Source organism: Dermacentor variabilis, chromosome 3 (genome assembly GCF_050947875.1).
Source record: "Dermacentor variabilis isolate Ectoservices chromosome 3, ASM5094787v1, whole genome shotgun sequence".
Taxonomy (NCBI): domain Eukaryota; kingdom Metazoa; phylum Arthropoda; class Arachnida; order Ixodida; family Ixodidae; genus Dermacentor; species Dermacentor variabilis.
In genome coordinates, this window is record NC_134570.1 from 210347957 (window position 1) to 210368953 (window position 20997).

The 20997-nt window shown below is 43.1% G+C and overlaps 1 protein-coding gene across 3 annotated transcripts in view; it reads left to right on the forward strand.

The window, feature by feature from the left end:
- LOC142576615 (uncharacterized) overlaps positions 1–20997 on the forward strand; it is a 501274-nt gene that overhangs the window by 379496 nt on the left and 100781 nt on the right. For all 3 annotated transcript variants that reach the window (XM_075686816.1, XM_075686815.1, XM_075686817.1), the window contains exons 14-16: positions 3570–3655; positions 5040–5098; positions 7173–7227. In XM_075686816.1, coding sequence (XP_075542931.1) covers positions 3570–3655; positions 5040–5098; positions 7173–7227 — 200 coding nt within the window. The remainder of the gene's footprint in view (positions 1–3569; positions 3656–5039; positions 5099–7172; positions 7228–20997) is intronic.

Genomic DNA, 20997 nt, shown 5'->3' on the forward strand with positions numbered 1-20997 from the left:
CACACAACACCTGGCGCACTTGCGTGGAAGGAGGTGTTTTAAATTTTTTTCTCCCGATCTGCTCCGTCGAGGCGCAGCTCATGACGTGGTGCCGCAGGCAATGCGACGTTAGCACAGACTACGGGCACCGGCTTTTTCGCCCAATGTCCATATCAGGCAGCTGCATGAATGACGTTTAAGGCTGTTTTCTCTTCAAAAACTATTTGACCCAACTCGTGAACAAATTCATATTACGAGAAGTTAGTCTTGGCCGAAGTGAGCCACTGATATTAAATACCGTTGAGTTGCTTGATGCGTGAGAAAACAAGAAAAAAGATGAATGCAAATTCTCAGAAGGGTTTGGGTGCGAGCAAGTTGGTACAGATCATTCCTATTTAAAACAGCGTCAAAAACACGGACAAGGGAGGACACAGGACAAGCGCTGACTGCCAACAACACCTTTATTGAAGCCTGCGCAAATATATATAATTCGCAACGGGCATAAAGAGAGCAAAACAACAAAGGGAAGGAGAGTCATCATCGGTGAACTCCTGCTGCGCATGCGTCAATAACATTAAACAATACAAATGTAACCATATACATAATGGACACAGGCCAAACTGATTAACTTCTAAGGAACTTAAGCGGAAGCTCTCGCTCGGGTGCTCCTATCTAAATACATGTAAAAGGAGAATTCGTTTTTCTCGGCAACCACTGCACCAAATTTGACGACGTTTGTTGCATTTCAAAGAAAAGCTTAAATTCTAGTGACTGCTGGTTTTGAATTTTTTTAGTTTGTGGTCAATTTTTTATTGAATATTGGCAAAAATGTTAAATATTCAAGAAACGAAACTATCAACTTTACAACTCTTTAACTCAAGAACGAAAAATGATTATACAATTCCGTGAATTGCATCTAATAGTACATCTAAAGCGGACAAAATTGATGCTACACATGAATATCAAAAAGTTTAGTAATATGGAAATACAGCTTTTGCAGAACCCTTGCAACCAACGTAATAAATTAACGTAACATCTAAAATGACATATCGAATGTGTCCCCTTTGAATGATCTAATGGATGCCGTTTACAGAACCGCGATATGATGCAGAGCTATGAATTTGTAAACTTCGTGCTTCTATTTTCAAACTGTCGAATATTTGAATTTTTTAACAATACTCAAGCCCTAAATCGAAATTCCGCTTCCAGCAATCACTAGAATTCAAATTTCTCTCTCAAATGCAACAAAGTTCATCAAAATCGGTCAAGTGGTTATCTCAGAAAAACGTTTTGCGTTAACATGTACTTGAATAGACCACGTTGGAGTTGGGACCGAGCTACAGCTTGCCCTTAAGTTCTTTGTCACGAAGAGCTATGGAAGGGTAACTAACACAGGCGGCTTCTAATTGACACGTTGAAAATGCCTCAAAGATTTCTCTGGCCATTTGATTGCTGTACCTTTTAAACACATGTGTGTCGTCCAGGAGGGGTGAGCAGCCACACTTTGCACAATGAACGGCCAGATTACTGCTAGTCTTAAGCTTGACACAGTGCGCATGCTCACGCAAACGATCATTGATCCAACGTCCTGCTTGCCCTATATGTGCAGCCGCAAGAGGTGGGAATGGAATACACTGCATTGGTACTGCAATCTACAGGCTTGGCGACATGTTGCTTATTGCACAGTCCAGGTGTTTTCCGGCTTTCGTTAATTTTTTTACAACCTTCCTAACTCCTTAGGCGCGGTAAACACCACCTTTACACAGGTCCGGCCTGCGGCTTTCATGATGCGATGGAACCACCATGTATATACGGGATCGCAACAGTTTTGGTTATGTCATCAACCGCTTCGCGCTGTTTGTTGGGGGAACGAACCTCTTATAATAAAATTTCCGTCAAGGATGGCAGCAGTTGTGCAGGATAGCAACTTGCTTTAAGCCGCTGGACCTGATTGGAGAAGCTACAAGACATCGAGTGGGGGCAAGAGCGAACGACCGCATTTCTAAGGGCCCCTAGGGGAATGGAGCGCTTCATCACTTTTGAATGATTGCATGGGTAGGGGAGAATGTGTTTTTTGGAACGCGGGGCATACATCCAACAAGTATGTCCCTCATGGAGGTGTAGTGCATGGTCAAGGAAGCGGATCTGGCATTTTTCAGGCCCCTTGTCAGCGTCAAAGCTCTATAAGTGCTCCTGAATTTTTCAAACACTTGATCGAACAGGGTTGTGGCTTCATTAGGGTGGGCAGAAAGGATCACCAGAAAATCTTCAACGTAGCGAAACAGCTTCACAGGAATTGGACACCTGGACTGTGCAATAAGCAACATGTCGCCAAGCCTGTAGATTGCACTACAAGCATTCCATAGGCTGCAGGAGTATTTGTCACTTGACGCCGGCGCACTCCCGTCAAAAAGCACCGATAGCATTCCGTCGTAGCACAGAACTGAAACCAAGCGACGCTGCCAGTGAAGAAGACCGGACACAGATAGATGAAAAAACGAAAGACGTTGGTGAACCACATCGTATCGCTGCTCCCATGCCCACTCTCTCATGCCGACTTTACAGGCGTGAGCCATCCCAGGCACGTCCCCTACAAGACCATGCAGTGCTGCCATTATTTTGGCTCACTTTACGTGTGTGAGCCATCCCAAATACCACCCCCTACGAGACCACGCAGCGCCGCTACCTTTTATCCCACTTTACGGGCGTTAGCCATCCTAGATACCGCCACCAAAGAGACAGCGCAGCGCCGCCACTTTTCTTTATCACTTTACTTGCGTGAGCCATCCCAGATGCCGCCCCCTACGAGACCGCGCAGCGTCGCCATCTTTTTTGCCCACTTTAAGTGCGTAAGCCATCCCAGATACCGCCGCCTACTAGACCACGCAGCGCCGCCATTTTTTTGCTCTCTTTACGTGCGGGAGCCATCCCAGATACCGCCCCCTATGAGGCCAAGCAGCGCCGCCATTTTTTTTTTGCTCTCTTTACGTGCGGGAGCCATCCCAGATACCGCCCCCTACGAGACCACGCAGCGCCGCCATCTTTTTTGCTCACTTTACGAGCGTTAGACATCCCTGATAACGCCCCCTACGAGACCACGCAGCGCCGCCATATTTTGTTTCTTTTACGCACATTAGCGTGCCCAGATACACCTCCACGAGACCACGCAGTGCCGCCATTTTTATGATCACTTTAAGGACGTTAGCCAGCCAAGATGAATGCGCCTCGTTTATAGAGGTTCGTCAGGTAAACAGCTCCACTATAAAAAAACAAAAATAAGAACATGTCTAACCTCTTTTTCTGATAGAAAATCAAAGTGTAACAGCACACGTAGAACAATTACACCTGCATGCAAACGGAACTGTTGACAGAAATCGCTCTTGTTTGTTTGTATGCATCCCGTTAGGTTTTGACGTGATGTCGTATGTATTAGCGTGTTTTAATGCCATCTGTTGCAAGTTTTTCTTGAATAATCTTGTAGTTTTCAGTCTCTTTGGTTATTAGAAGTTAGCTGTTCAAAATAACCGCTCTGTTATTCCGTAGCAATCTTTTACAATCATTATTAACACCACTTTGTGTTTATCTTTCAGGCAACAGATGCGCAGCTTGCGCCATTTGCTCTTATTTTTAATCGTGCCAAAACGTTGAAAGTTGCAATGGACGAAGGAGCAGTGAGGTAATATTTACCTATCTTTACATCATAATAAACTGCCTTGCCGTGGCATAAAGGTGTTTAACATTTGCAAAGCACTGGAATTTATTATAGGAGAAAGTGCTTTAAAATACGAATAAAAGTAACGTATAATGAGACCAGATTAAAGAACGATAAATACAATTTTGATTTCTTAGCGACGGATACTTGTTGAGCCTTCAGGTACGCAAGAAGTTTTTCTTTTCCAAAAGATGAAAAAAAAAAAATGACGGTGCGCAGTTCGCATCGAAGAGATAACTATTAATAGCAGAAATGAGGACGTAATCAAGAAGGATCACCTTAGACATTTTGCTCCCGAAGAAAGCTTGTTCACAGCATAGTGCTAAATTGCATGTAAATCCTCGACAAAAAAAACCGTGGAGATTGCCCGAATGGAAGGAAAGAAATGAGGATGGAAAATCTGAAGGATAGCACAAAATGCAGCGCTCGCTCTTTAAGGCCCGGTGTGGCTACTTGCGGACAAAAACTTGTAGTGCAATAAAGTCCTCACACAGCTATCTGTTGCTAAATAGATGCTGCGTAAGTGCTTTTCCGAGCGTGAAAGCCCGCGAATGACCGCTCCAGGCAGAGTGCCTCGAGCGGTCAGTCGCGCGGCAATTTTGCGTGTGTTTGCGGGCTTCTTTCACGCCCGGAAAAAGCTTTCTTTTTCACGTTTTGCTAAAGTATCGTGGGACAATCGATATATGCTATAAACAACCGCCCGAAAACCTTGCCATTTGGTGCGAATGTTTGTCAGTGTCCTGGTCCCTCACAGGAACTACAATGTCATAACCAAGGAAAATTTGCGGCAGATACAAGCTGAATGCCAGTTCGGCAAACATACAAGTTGGTGCTTCATCTGTTCGAAAAAGCACGCAATGTCGGAAACGTCATGGTCGTTGTAAAGACCTAGAACCCTTCACGTCTCGTCCCGTTTTTAACACTGCCCACAGAAAATCGCGAGTAAATGAGTGTTCAGAACCCTTGACACTAGAGGCGCTCACTGGAGTGCCAAGGTTGTTGCCTGTCCTGCTAACGGAGCTCGATCAACGTGCACTAGTTCTTCTCTAGTCTTTGTTTATATTGTACCAAAGATGTGTCGAAACAAACACATAATTCGTTCTTTGTAATAGTACAAAACATCACTGGAAACATATTTCAATTTCGAAACCGCGTAAGCCTTTGCCTCACGCTGATGCTATTTTTTCTTTCGTTTAGCGGATTATTGTTCTCCCTAACAAAAGTTCTCGAGGTTCCTTTCTTGTTCAGAATAAACAAGACCGCATGGTGTTGAAATTGTTTTAGCACTTGAAAGACTCAACGCAAAGCATTATAACAATACACAGTCCTTCGCTGTATTTTTGTGCAGTTGGAGCGGATCAATCTTCCGTGGAGAAGCTTGGCAGGATCCGTTGAATGATCGCATCTGTAAGTAAGGAAAAAATACCCAACGCGCCTGCAGCAGCCTATTCTTTCTATGTTGCACCATCTGCCAGTGGTAATGCTGCCTTGGCTACAGTATTTGCGCTTTATAGAGCTTGTCTTGTAGAGAACATGAGAATACTATCCCAAACCGTCTGTCTTATTATTGCTCTTATTGCTCTTACAAAAGCCTTATACCCTGGGTCGATCGCGCGATAAGAAATATCACCTCAAATAAAAAGCCTACTTCTGATAAATCTGTACAAGTTTATTTTGTAGCTTTTTGCAACATTCTGGTAAATGACCAGAATGTCACTGTTATTACACTGAGCCCTGCCGAATAATCCTACCATGCGCTGGGATATGGTAGCCTCTGGTTGATTTTCATGGCAGAGCAATGGTACCGGAAGAATTTGTCACTGGTTTGATCCCCGACAAAGAGAAAATTCAATATGAACTTTTCCTCTTTTTGTACAGGTCTCTTATGTGCTTTGTACAACCGTCCGGTAAATGATTTTTTTTCCTTTCATGAGTCTTCTTCCACTTTACGTTATTAGTACTGATTTGTCATACGCAGTGTCCTTTTGCTGCCAGATGTAGAATAATTCGACATATTGCTGCAATAGGCATGCCTCCTGGTCATCCAGCATGACAGAGAGATCGCTGCTGAAAAGTGTTAGCCCCGGTTCAATCCCCTGACAAGAAGAAATGTTACTTTAACAATGACCTATTCTTTCTGAGACACCCTAACAGCTTTCCTTTGTGGCATAGTGCAACAGTCGCTCCATTGAAAATTTTAACGTTGTTGTGCGTTCTTCGACTTTGCGGGATCTCGCAGAACTGTTTTTCTCATACCCAGTGTTGATGTGCTTCGAGTTGTCGCCTAATTCTCCTTGCGTTGCGATCTCGTAACCTTCTAGTGAGCTGACATGGTAGAGCGATCGCCCCGGAAAAGTTAGACCCTGGTTGGATCCCCGGGCAAAGCAGCATTTTATTTGAAAAATGATCGTTTCTTTCTAGGAAATGTTTACAGATTTCCTCAGTGACTTTGTGCAAGTGTTGAGCAAATCACAATTTTTTTTTAATTTAATCAACATTTCTGCTTTAAAGACAGTTTCTCCTCTTTACGGGATTCCGGAGAACTATGCGTCACGCTTGGTGTTGTGGTTCAAGCGCTCGATTATTTCCCGCTTGCACTGAAATATGCTAAATTTATGGTAAGCTGACATGGTAGAGCGATTGACTCAGATCGGCATAAGTTCCTGTTCTTATTCCTAGGCAAAGAAACTTTTCCTTTAATTTTAGACCTTTATTTCTTAGAAATCTGTACAGGTGTCTTCTATGCATTCGTACAATAGCCTGGTAAATAACTATCCATCTCTTTCAGGAACCTTCTATCATCTTGCAGGATGCCAAAGAAATGATTTGTCTTACTGAGTGTTGTAGCTCAGGCGGGAGATTAATTCGCCCTTGCGCAGCGATCTGCTACCCTCCTAATTGCGTGACATGGTAGATCAGTCGCTTCAGTAAGCAGCTATTCCATGTTTCGGTTCCTAAACAAGGAACAATGTTCCTTCAAGCATGAACTTTCCTTTCTGTGAAACCCGGACACGTTTCCTTTGTAGTTTGTCGCAACAGTTGAGTAAAAGACAATTTTTCGCTTTCAAGAGCATTGCCCCATCTCAGGCTTCTGCATTGCCCATTTGTCATTGTCAGAGTCACTCCGCTTCAAATAGATTCGCTATACATTTTGTTATGGAATTATCAGTGCAAGCGCTGCACTTTGCAAGCCTCCTGGATGGCTTAGACAGTGGAGCGACCGACAGAGAAAGCTGTATGTCTTGGGTTCGAACCTTGGGCCAGGACAAATTTTTATTCAACTGTGAAGCTACGTGTCTGAGAAAGCTGTACTGGTTTCCATTGCAGCTTCATGCAAGAATCGGGTGGATGACACTTTTTTCTTAATGAATGCTCATCCACTTTGCGTGTTGCCGAAGAACTGAGTTGAACTAGTGTAGGGCGCTGACTGCTTCCGTTTTAGTTTATCGCTATAGGTCACATTTTTCCTTTCTTCTCTTAGATGTTCCTCTGGGCTTGGCAGTGCCACCGTACTACCACAATGACACTAATAAAATGTAAGTAGAGCCTAATAAAACCCCACCTGTGCGTGTACATGCCCCTTATAGGCAAGACATATATTGTTAGTGTGAATGAAGAGGACTGCGGAACACGATAATGGGGGGGGGGGGGCGAATTTGTCGAAGACACGAAATTGGAACATGACAACGACCACTATAGTGTCCACTTTATAAATGAGGACGTGAGCGCATGTGAACTTTAGGAGTGGTGATTTATTCACTGGAATGGAGAACCGAATCGTATTTTTTTTGGAGGGGGCGGGGCGCATGCAATGAAAGAAAAAAACACTAGTGTGCATCGCAGCATGGCAGCAAAGTAATAGCGAAGCTGTTGGAATTGTACACTTGCAATAAAGAGACATGGAAGGGACGCTCAATCAGTTATCGCGATTATCGTACTCTTTTAAAACATTGATTTAAATACTTTAGTAGTACTTTGTATTATAGAAACAAAACCATTTGTTTTTATTTTGTAAAACACGAGCGCCGATATGTCAGCGTTATTTTTCGAAGTACTTTTTTGTATTTGGCCTGTTCTGTCTCATTCGATGCTCCTAAGACGTCTTAATATAACTGGTTGAGTTCAGGTGTTGCTTATTTAGAACGCAATGCAGTCGATTATCCGTGACAGAAAATGAATAGACGCGAGTGGAATCACTCTAATTTCATGACGATGCGTCCTTGAGAGAACTAAAAACAGACAGAAGCCATGTGGAGTGTCTGTCATGTTCACATCGTTTCTTTCCGCCCTTATTGCGCACAACGACACATAATCCACTAACGGGCCCAATAGTCTACTATTCAAAATTCCTGACGTCACGGCAGTGAGCTGTAACTTCAAGGTGGCGTCGCCATGTGCGAGCTTTTCTTGTATCTTTGTAGCTTGGCAAGCCTCATTTCACGATGGCAATTCCTGTTGTATTGAAGAAAGCTAATTTACTAATACATTTCAAAACATTTTTCTGTTTAGCATTAGTTTAAGCATTACACAGGCTTGCAATTTAAGCACATAGTTAAAACGTTGGCCACATATAATTTTGCTTGTGCATCATACAACGTATGCCCCTATCTGGCACGAAACTTGATTTAGGTCTCTTTTATACTCATTGTGGAGAGCGAGGTCAACCCTACCGAGTCCGTAAAGCACACTTATAACGCTCTGCGAAATATAGACAATATAGACAATACTAGCGACGTGGATAAATATCTGTACAAAAAATACAGCGGTTAACTTCTTTAGTTTATTAAGGACACCGGAAAATTTTTTCATGGCGCATGAAAATGATAATAAACGAGGGTTTTGTAAGTATTTACAAATGTCGGTTTTCAGCCAAAAATGTTATTTTCCGCTACGCATTTCACCTGACGTGCCTCCAATTTCATCAAATGTCAACTCGGTGTTTTGTCGGCACAGTGCGCCAGTACGCGAACCAGTCGCTTTCGAGCAGTCCCTTTAAACAGTTATTACAGTAATTTCGTTGTTTCACCCATTTCACATATACATTAGCCACACCCTCGCCTGCACCTTCAACAACCTTCATGTTGGTGGCAGTTACAGTTCTGTCAGCATACTTAAACCATGCTTCCATGCGCAATTCATTTCAAAGGCCGTTATATGCAGGCCCTTTATTTTTACTAAATATTGATGCGTCTTCTTTACTAACTGTGGACACCGGGAAAACCTACTATGTATCTCGTTGAATGCACAAAAATACGCAAAAACGAGTATACATTAAAATTCTGCGAGGACCGCAAATAACCGGATGCTATAAACACGCTTCACAGATCATTCTTGACATAATTCGCACCTGCACCGAATGTAAACTCATGGTCCTGTACAGTTCTCTTAAGTTACTGCAAATCATTGTGCAGAACGACCGTTTAACACTTTCAGGCACTACAGCAACAAACTTTTTGCGAATTCCCCAATAAACTGGAGCTTTCAGTACTTTGCACGCACGTCAAACATAAGGCTGCCACTATTTCTTCAAGTAGAGGTCTTTGAAGTCCTGCTGCAAACATCATACGTGGCTGGTAATTCTACGCTGCTGACAGTCTGGAACCATTGCACACAGAACTATCAGCAGAAACTGCAAGTGGACTATGCAATTTATTCTGCGATAGCATTTCACACGCATTATTCTCTCCATTTGATCCAATTATAACCAACCTATTTTGAAAGTATCGTTCGCCGACAAGATTACGAAAGCGAAATAAGCATTTTAACGGGCGAAAACGTGGAACGAAATAGTTGAACATCTTGAAAAAGCACCGCAAGACGACAAAGACAGAAGGCAAGAAACACACAGGACAGCGCTGAACTTACAAGTAACTTTATTATAGGCCGTACACACACTTAAAGAAGTGGAGTCATTAAGGAGTATGCAAAAGAAGTCGGTGGTAACGCCGTTAGACAGGATACCAATAAGCTATCGCCGGAGACGAAAGATCTGATGAAGGAACGCCAATTTACAAAAGCCACTAACCCTACAGCTATAATCGAATTGGCAGAACTTTCGAAGTTAATCAACAAGCGTAAGACAGCTGACATAAGGAACTATAATATGGATAAAATTGAACATGCTCTCAGGAATGGAGGAAGCCTAAAAGCAGTGAAGAAGAAACTAGGAATTGGCAAGAATCAGATGTATGCGTTAATAGACAAAGCTGTCAATATCATTACAAATATGGATGAGATAGTTCAAGCGGCTAAAGAGTTCTATAGAGATTTATACAGTACCAGTGGCACCCACGACAATAATGGAAGAGAGAATAGTATAAAGGAATTTGAAATTCCACAAGTAACGCCAGAAGAAGTAAAGAAAGCTTTGGGAGCTATACAAAGGGGGAAGGCCGCTGGGGAGGATCAGGTAACAGCAGATTTGTTGAAGGATGGTGGGCAGATTGTTCTAGAAAAACTGGCCACCCTGTATACGCAATGCATCATAACCTCGAGCGTACCGGAATCTTGGAAGAACGCTAACATAATCCTAATCCTTAAGAAAGGGGACGCAAAATACATGAAAAATTATAGACCGATCAGCTTTCTGTCCGTTGCCTACAAAGTATTTACTAAGGTAAACGCAAACAGAATCAGGAACACCTTAGACTACTGTCAACCAAAGGACCAGGCAGGATTCAGTAAATGCTAGTCAACAATAGATCATATTCACACTATCAATCAGGTGATAGAGAAATGTGTGGAATATAACCAATCCTTATATATAGCTTTCATTGATTACGAGAAAGCGTTAAATTCAGTCGAAACCTCAGCCGTCATGGAGGCATTACGGAATCAGAGTGTAGACGAGCCGTATGTAAAAATACTGAAAGATATCTATAGCGGCTTTACACCCATCGTAGTCCTCCATAAAGAAAGCAACAAATTCCCAATAATGAAAGGCGTCAGGCAGGGAGATACGATCTCTCCAATGCTATTCACAGCGTGTTTACAGGAGGTATACAGAGACCTGGATTGGGAAGAATTGGGTATAGGAGTTAATGGAGAATACCTTAGTTACTTGAGATTTCGCTGATGATATTGCCTTGCTTAGTAACTAAGGGTACCAATTGCAAGGCAGGCTCACTGACCTGGAGAGGCAAAGCAGAAGGGTGGGTTTATTAAGTCTCGGATAAGAACAGCAGTTTACGATAGGTAGCGAGGCACTACAAAGGGTAGGGGAATGCGTCTACTCAGGGCAGGTAGTGACCGTGGAGCCGGATCATGAGACTGAAATAATTCTCAGGTCATGAAGAGCAGGTTGCCATTATCCCTCAAGAGAAAAGTGTATAAGAGCTGTGTCTTACCAGTACTCACGTATGGGGCACAAACCTGGACGAAAAGAGTTCTACCTAAATTAAGCACGAGACGCAACGAACTATGGAAAGAAGAATGATGGGTGTAACGTTAAGGGATAAAAAAAGAGCAGATTGGGTGAGGCAACAAACGCGGGTAAATGACATCTTAGTTGAAATCAAGAAAAAGAAATGGGCATGGGCCGGACATGTTATGAGGAGGGAAGATAACCGATGGTCATTAAGGGTTACGGTCTGGATTCCAAGGGAAGGGAAGCGTAGCAGGGGGCGGCAGAAAGTTAGGTGCGTGGATGAGATTAAGAAGTTTGCAGGGATGACATGGCCACAATCAGTACATGACCGGGGTAGTTGAAGTATGGGAGATGCCTTTGCCCTGCAGTGGGCTTAACCAGGCTGATGGTGATGATGATGATCACAACCATAAATACTATAACCTATACCCACGTGGTCATTATCATAGCGTCATTATCAGTGCACAAACAGAGAAATCAGACTTCGAGGAAGATTATTGAGGCATACCGTATCAGGAAAAATGGATGGCTTTGTGTAAGCATGCCTTCATGAAATTTGTCTCACAGTGAATTTGCATTTTAAACCGCATCATAGTGTAGGTTTAGATTACATGATTTCGCTGTGTACTGATAATGACGCCATAAATGGGAGAGCATGTGGGTATAGGTTGTAGTATTTATTTTTGTGTATGCCTTCTAATAAAGTTTGTTGTGACTTCAGCGCTTTCGTGTGTGTTTCCTGCCTTCTTTCTTTGTCGTCTTGCGCTGCCCCTTCAACATATTTAGATAGTACCATTTTGCCCAAATGTAAATTCTTCAAAAGAACGACTATTCGGTAATTTTTTCCAGGCACCCACGAAACGCTTCATAATTAAAAATTTCGGTACGCACCGCCCGCTATCCTCCCAGGATTGAATATGGGTGACGCGTAAATGTTCTTCCATGGTAGTGCGGCAGCTTTAAGGTGCGTCGTATAACGCATCTACGTAGGTAGAAAACAAAGTTTTCATGCAGCCCCTTACCACCTTACAGCATTTTCGATTACTCTTTGAGCTTCCTCCAGTCGCAGCTTAATGCTTGTTAGAACAGAATATCTTGTTTCATTGACCCCCTTGGGTGTTGGAACGATGTTCTCAGGCATTGCCTCCATCACTCATTATGAAATTTTTTGCGAACTTACTTCTGATTCGCTATTGCTTCGATAGGAATTAGATGGCCGCTCGGACGCACAACTGCGCCATCGCCGCCGTTGGTTAGCTTTGCTGTATGCTGTATAGTATCGTACTGTATATTGACTACTTTGTTGTTCTTTGCTTCAATTGTCTACTTACATACTTTTTTGTATTGGTTTGTTGCGCGTAATAAATGCTTCCATAAGAGCTACGCTTGAAATAAACAAGCATAGCCTATACCCAGTTCCCTTAAATCTAAACTGTGAGATTAAATTCGTTTTGCAACAGACAATGTGAAGACACTCGTGCAACGTCTACTGGACTTTGTAATCAAATAATTACTATTTTGTAGTCAATTCCGCTGTGATCGTGCGAGATAAGTACTCAAGCACGTGCAACAGGAAACTACAATGTCACATGACCGATCCCTTTCATGTTCCTGCGACTTCCGAAAGCACTGCTCATTTTCCGCTTAGGGGAGAACAGGCCAACGCGTTTCATGTAGAGCGACGTGTGATAGACCCCTGCCGTTCGCCACATGCATGCATGCCGTAATATTCTAGGAAACCTGGACACAGCGGGACGCGTCTCGCCCGCACTGTCGCAGCTTCTGTGCCGCACTGACACATTTCTCAGTTCGTACTAGATGTGTTATGCAAGCATTATTTTCAGATGTCCTTAAAATTTCAAATTTATAACGACTACCCCCCTTCAAACAGAAACTTCATTCCCAGAATATTTACTAATCGCGCAAATTAGCGTTACAGAAGCCAATTAACAGAAATATGTACCTTTCTTGCAAGGCTAGTTCATTCCCTATTGCCTGATGTGATTTCTGCCCATATTGCGGCCTTAAGATATTTCTTGATATTGTTTATTTTTACTTTGCAATATACGCATCTGATGAAATTGAAATATCACAAGGCTAAGGTATTAGGTCTGCACAACGCTTTGTATTCCCCAGCCGCGCACACAAAGAATGTGCTTAGGCAGGCATATTATTAAACTACGTAAATATTGTGAGAAACAAGACGCTAAGTCCAATCGCTCCGCTTACGGTAAACGCATGTGCAGGTGTTTGCTATTACGGAGCTACAATTGAGGGTTAACGATGTGATAAGACGAAAGTCGATTTTGATTTTTCATCTTGGTTATTAGTATTGTACTTACTTATTATTAACTCAGGGCCGTTTAGTCTATACAGAGGGGAGTGGGTAAAATACATATATATTCACAAAATGCACATTAAAAAAAAGACCGATAATTCAGGACTTAAAGTGGTCATCGTCCACATTGGAGACGCTGGTAGTGGTGAAGTGGCTTCTATCTTGACTAGTCTGCGAAAACAGAGTACCTGTTAGTACTGCACCACGGAATACAAGCTTTCATATGGTGATGGACCCGCGCATATACATGGCTAGGAGCAATAAAGATACAGTTTCATGTTCTGGGCAAAAAATAAATGTTTGGAAAAAACAGACGACTCGTGAGCCGACGAGTGAAAAATTAGGGAAGCCTAATGTTATTGTTTTCATAGTTCTGTTACTAGACATGCGAAAATATTCATCTGTGATGAAGGGCACATATATATTCTGAATGAATTCGATAGTTTTAGGGAGTGATTTCGTATTCTGGTCCAAAATAGATTAAGCGCGCCCTAGGTTGGACCGTAGTAGTGACTTTTAGAGAAGTAGCTTCAGTTGGACAGGAGCAGGAGAGACATTCGTGCGAAGATGACGCGATGTAAGGTTAGCATTTTGCAACTGGAAGTGTGTTTACCATGTGAGATTGTTAGTAATGTTAATTCGAAGTCTTATTAGCAGAATAAAGAGGCGAGCATCGCTGTTGTATGTGAGTGTGGGTCCGGCGGGTGAGTCTTTCGTGCAATTCTCATCGCTTTGGATTTTTTATCATTCAGGCACATACGTAATGTGTTGCACCAGCTGGAGATCTTGTCAAAGCCGGTATCAAGAACGAAGGTGTCTGAGTGGCTAGAAAATTTTCTGTATCTGTCATCTGCAAGAAGTCTGATACGGGAAGCGCTGCATATATGTTGACATTTTAACCGGAGCGGAATCCATTGAAAACGCGTCCGAGCTGCGGTCAGCAGCCACCACGATATTCACAAGTGCCACTATGAAGCTACACAAGTCGACGTCGAACGACCGCCTGGAGTACTCAAAGTCGTGGGATGGCATCCTGATAGCCACGTACTGTCGTTTAGTCCAGGACACTCTGCGGAATTCGTTTAACAAGTAACGGATACCAAGTGGTTCGTGCTACATACGACCCCTCGCCTATACGACCCTCTCGACAAGCTTACCTCTTTCGCAATAAGGTGAAGATCTGTTTTCAGAAGCTGTGGAAGAAGTGTGTTGACTGGGACGAACTGCTGCCACTGGATACTCTACACGAATGTCAGAATTGTCGCAATGAACTTTCGCAGCTGTGACATTGAAATTCTCTTGTTATACTTACCGGGCGTAAACGGATTTGGCGGCAAGGACGCATTGCATTTTTTTTCGCGGACGCCAGTAACTCAGCCTACGGCGCCGTGTACCACATTTGCACAGCAGAAAATATGATCGACAAATGATCAACGAGAGGCTTGTGCAAGTCCAGGGTGGAGCCAATAAAGGAGCCAAGCCTTGCCGCACTCGAACTGCTAGCCTGTCTCGTCTGAGCACGAATATACAAGTCCGTGCGCCAAGAGCTAGCCGAGGGCATAGCATCAGTGTAGTTTCGGACTGACTCAATTGTAGCACTGTACTGGATTACCGGCGATCCGAATGGAAGTGTTCAGTCTCCATAGGGTAACGGAGATTCAGAGCAAAACGAACGTCACATTGGAGAGGCATTGCCGTGTAGTTAAGTACGTAATATACGAAGCTGATTCAACGATACTTATCTCTGACATTAACCTGCCTCATCTAATATCCAGAGCTGGCGACGTACTTTCGAAGATTTCCTCGTGGTCAAAAATCAGTAGACTAAAGATTAATCTAAATAAAACAAAAGCTGTTATATTTCATGCTAAAAATAAAATAGTGCCTACTCACCAGCCGTTATTTCTTGATTCACAGCAAATAGATATTGTTCATACGCATAAAATACTGGGGGTTTACTTTTTATCGAACTTATGTTGGGATGCTCACGTTAACTACCTATATATCACGCATTATTTAACTCACATTTAAATTATTGTGCGCTGATTTGGGGCACAACAACATAAAGAAACAAATAAAATACTTGTTCTACAAAAAAGGATAATTCGCTACGTTGGAAACATTGAACGTCTGGGAACCACATGCAAATCATTTGAAAGGTTCAGTATAGTTTGAGTTGACAACATTATACTCATACCGCTTGTTGAACACTCTACTTTTCAAACAGAGAACTCTCGGACTTTATTACAGCCTTATCATGTCTAGAGCGTCGTGTTATTACAGTACCTACAAGAAACACTCATATATGGTCTATACCTCGGTTTCGTACAACTTATGAGTATCAAACTTTGGCATACAACGTCCAAACAAAACTAAACACATATGAAAACACAACCAGTTGCAGTAAAAAACAGTTACGTACTTTCTTTTGTTCTATTGTTTGCTAGTAAAAGATTGAGTATCTATAAATATCTACTATATATAATATATATGCTGCTTGCTAATCGGTTATTAACAACATTAAATTTTTTTTGCAGCATCTTTAGTGTGTTAGTGTGAGTGGTAAAAATGTGGTACCATATGTCGAAATTTGCATATGGATTTTCATGTGCATCGTATGTCAAATGTATTTGTGTGATTTATGAATGTTATATTATGCATTGTAATCTGCATCTTTTTCATTTTTGCCTTTGTAACGGCGTATCTTAGACCTTTTCCTCTGCACCTTGTATAGCCACTGCCCTGTAACGGTTACCTGGGCCCCGTCAAGCCGTTCTTACGGCTTTTAGCCCAGCGGACCTTCCAGCATATTGTTTGGTAAATAAACTTGAATTTGAATTTGAAAGCAGAACCCTGCTGACTTTTTGACGAGAGGAGCTTTGGCCTGTGGATTAACAAGAAACTCAGTCTGGTAAACAGAACCTCATTGGCTTAAGTGTGAAGAGGATGAATGGCCACCACACCGTAGACCGAATTCTACCCATTTTACACAGATTGTCGTAGACGAACGTCTTAATCGGACACCATCCTCACAAGTGGTCATGCCAAGGGAACCACTATTTATGGACATTCACAAATACAGCTGTTTTGCGCTAATACACCGCGTTACAGCTTGGATACTAAGATTTCCCTCGAAACTAAAGCGGAAATGTATGTCCCGGGGAGCCCTGAATGCAGGAGAAATACAAGCCGGTGAACTATGATGAACAAAAAACGTTGAAAGCTCAGCCTTTTCGCCAGAAATTGATTGCGTCTCTAAAGGAGCTTGGCATATAAAGGATTGAACACTTGTATACGTGACCTTATCCTTCGACAATTAAGTTATTCGACTCGCAGGAGGCCTACAATTGAACAAGAAATGTTATGATGAAAAACATCCAATCGTCTTACTAAAGGACCTAGTACTGCTTCTTCAAGAAAACCAGAGGCGACGGAAGAAATAGTCCTACCATGTAGAAAGCACTCGATGCGTATGGAATATTTGTGTCACAGTTAAATCGGCTTAGTTTAAATAGTAACAAGGAATATGAGGCCATACCTAAGGCTTTCTCAAATTCAATAAATACGCAATCAACTCAGAACCAGTCTAAAGTGGAAAATACGTCATTTGTGAGCGCCGTTATTTGCGTTTCACAGGAGTGGCGTTTGCGAAAGCCATGTTGACAAGGTGACAATTCAAGATGAATTCCAAGTAACTTTAAACTAGTGCCGTAGATACTCCAGCTGATGAAACCTAGTTCTTTCAATGAAGTTCAGAATTCCTTCGGAGTGGACTGCTACTTCAATAAGCAAGAAGTTCTTGTAATCTGTCAGGTGGGCCAGTGTAATTAATATGAGAAAATTTTTATGAAAAGGCATCGTTCAACATGACGCAGCCCACGCGACGTGGAATGGTGTCGCTATTATCCCATTTGAGGTTCGTCTTTCTTTGCGGACCTAGTAATGGTACTCCAAGATATCCGTATTTAGCGGCTGCTAAAGAAGGAAGTGTGTCATAAAAAACGGGAAGTGTGCTTGGCACCGCCGAGGCGCAATTATAGTGAGCGTCAACTTTGAGGTAAATAGACCATTTTTGAGCTGTTTTAAGAAATTTCCACTGAAGAAAGATGCGTTCATTTTCTTTTGTAATTGTCTCGGGGAAATCTTAAGCCACAATGACCGCCTAAGGCAAGTCGTGCGAAGAAGTGGAATAAATTTTTAGGTTAGATCATTTAGCTTTCCTATAAAATGTGACCAGTTTTCAGGAATAGATCATGCCCAGATGTTGGGGGAAATTCATTAACAAAGTATTCCGATTTGACGTTCATAACTGAGAAGTTAGCATTTTTATAGTCGCGGATAAACTTAATTTCCTTAGGCACACGAGGTAGCTTCAATGGTAGTGTAAAAAGTATTGTGTTATGATCACTTAATCCAAGAAACCGAAAGAAGACAGATTCTGGAGAAGAGGTCATGACACGTTCTGATATATAAGCGAATTGAGGTGTAAACACGAGCTGGCTCATTTACTAACTTATATAGGTTGAAAGCTAACCATAACCCAAACAGCCCTGAACATTCTGCTGAATTAGTTGAGGTAAGAGAAAGATGGTCACACTATGTATTAGTCGGAAAATTAAGTCATCAAGGAGAAATAACGGTTGGCTTTCGGTGCCATGTACGAGGCACATAAATTTTTTTTCGTGTGGCGCAGGCGAATTAAAACGCAAAGCATTTCAACTTTTGAACTTATTGCAAGACCATAGGAAAAAAATCTGGTCAGATTAACGATCAAAATTCCGCCACCGCATGACCGGGGCGATAACATCAATAATTGGCATTTTTTCGCATAAAAACAGGGCGGAATTCAGTATGCTGTGCGGTTCGTACGGAATTTAAGCTAAAACGATCTTACAATAACATAATCGTGCAACCGAAGTGGCAGCGCATTCAACTTGCGGCGCCGTGTGAGAGCGAGCAAGTAGTAGAGCTCGGATTAAGCGACAAGAATGAAAAAAAAGTGAGATAAACTGATATCATGATCGCACACATGCATCTGTAGGTGACGCCATATACTCACGGCAAATTATAGCACATCCAAATTCGACAGCTTCTTTTTCCGGGTGTCTGCTACAGCACCGAAAACCGCAACCACGCTCGTCCCTTCACCGCCCCGCCGTCAAACTGATGATAACGGAATCGTCACGCCTTTCTGCGAGACACAGGACTGATGAACATATGGTGGCATGCATGGTGCACAAAAAAGACAGTCAAGAGGAGTAATTGCCAGACATGTCTGCCTGGCTAACACTACCACCAAGTTATACAACGTCTAAATGCTTCTCTTTCCACGCTAATTAGAGAATAAAAGGGAAAGGAAGCTGCATAACATACAGCTAATTTGACCTCAAGACAAAGCGTCCAGCACCCGTGCGTTCACTGGCACAGTATGGGATCGCGCTGCTCACGGTTGCAGGAGCGGTTGGAACACCGCGCCTAGGCTCACTATCAGCTCCCTCCGCATCCGGAACTCTATAAGGGGCTGGTCGATGGTGTCATTTAGCGTCAACCGACGATGAAATACCCGCTTCCTTCGCATAGCATCCCTGTCGTCGACACGGATAGCTATGAAAGCAGCACTAAAATACAAATGCAGAAAGAAGCTGTGGCTATCGACACACCGAAATTCTAACAGAAAACCACTACGTAACCTCCGCACGTGCAAGTTTCACAACCTATCACACTTTGGCATCGTATCAGCATTCATCGCTTCTTGGCTTCTCCTCAGATGACGAAACAGGATAATGCCCTACACGAGATGAAAATTATGTTCTGCTGCTTCAGGCGGCTCCATTCTGACAGAGGCGAAATGCCCAAAGGAACGTACACTTGAAATTTGAAGACCAGTAATCATAATTTGGTGACGGCAGGCCCAGGAGCAGCTAAGTACGCTGTCTGTCACTGCGAAGGGGCACCTGAAACAAGTCAAAGGTATTCAGTCAACCTAATCATAATGATCAGCACCAAGTTCCCCTTAAATTTACCATCACCGAAAGAACACACTTTAACGTGCACATCGGTATACTGGACAGCACTGTACACAAATTACATGACGGTCCGACATTCTAGCTCGTTTCGAATAAAGTTGGCTCAAGTTGTCGATTTTCCTACAATGAAGCACTTTATTGGGAGCAGTCACTGCGCATATTGTACGAGGACAAAGTGAGGGTAGTGGTGTCCAAAACGCGAAAAACACCGTTCTGTTAACCTACGAACGTGACCTTGCAATAGGAATCGAACAGTTGCCCAGAGCAAGAGCGCGTTAAAATTTCGGACCAATTCCGGGTGCTTTGAAACGTCATCAGCCTATTTTTATTCTCACTTCAGAACGAAGACCTCTCCCACAGATCTCTAACTACTGCTGACCTACTCTAGCTGATTACGAGCTGGGCCTCAAATCATCCTTATTTATTAGTCCCAGCAGTTTTCCTGCCGTCCTCAACAACGCTTGCTTTTGCTCTAGAACCAACTCTGTATTTCTAATGGGCCACCTGCCCTCCGAATTAGGTGCCCTGCTCAGTCGCAATTTTTCATCTTAATGTCGACTACTACGACACGTTCGGCCTAACATTCTTGTTCATCCCTTATTTGGGTTTCAATGTTAATCTCCGTGTTTCTGCCCCATACGATAGTACTGGAAGGATGGAATTACTGTACACTTTCCAACAACAGCGGTGGGCCCCGGGTCACGATTTTGTAATACTAGCCGTATGCGCTCGTACGCGTTTTCATTCATGTTTAAATTTCCATCTGTGGGAAAGATCGGCACGCTAAAAAGCACTGTAGCCATCGGGTGGCTCGTACCCGCGCACACCGCAGTGTGGAGGTGAAGGAGGCATTGAGCACTCCCCGTACATAGGCCGATACCGAAGGTAGTGCAATACCGGGCACACCAGCGGCAGAGGTGATGCAGTCGTTAAGCACTTTCTATACGTGCGCTGATCCCGAAGGTAGTCAAATGCCGGGCTTACCCGTGGCGGAGGTGAAGCAGGCATTGAGCACACCCCATACGTTGGCCGATCCCGAAGATGGTGCAATGCCGGCCCCACCCGTGGCTGAGTGGTGGCGTGGACGTGCAACGGGGGCGTATGTTACATAATTTCGGGGAGGGGGGCCCTGGCACCCCCTGGGTACATGCCTGCATTCTCGCCGATAGCAGACAACCCCTAAAAACTGGGCGAAAAGCAAGAAGGGCTTTAGTAGCATGTTTGCCGCTACCGGTCGATCCTAAGTTTCTTGAGGAAATTATTCATTAGAAGGCAGCACACTCACTCTAGTGTATTTTGATGGTTAACGATGGCATTGCAGGAATTCTCCTTAGAAGTTTCGGTATTAATTGTGGCAGATCATAGTGTAGGTCCTCCCATAGAAAAATGTTTAATTTGGTTGGAAAATGAACGATGTAAGAGAAAAGATGAAAAGAAAGAGAAATGTCAGGTGGCTGTGTACCAGGAGGCGAACTTCACTGTGAACGCAAGCACTCTCTCCTCCTGCTTTATTTAGTGTCCGTAAGCGGAATTCCTTCCTCTCGTACTATTGGCAACTCCAGATCTGTCAGATATA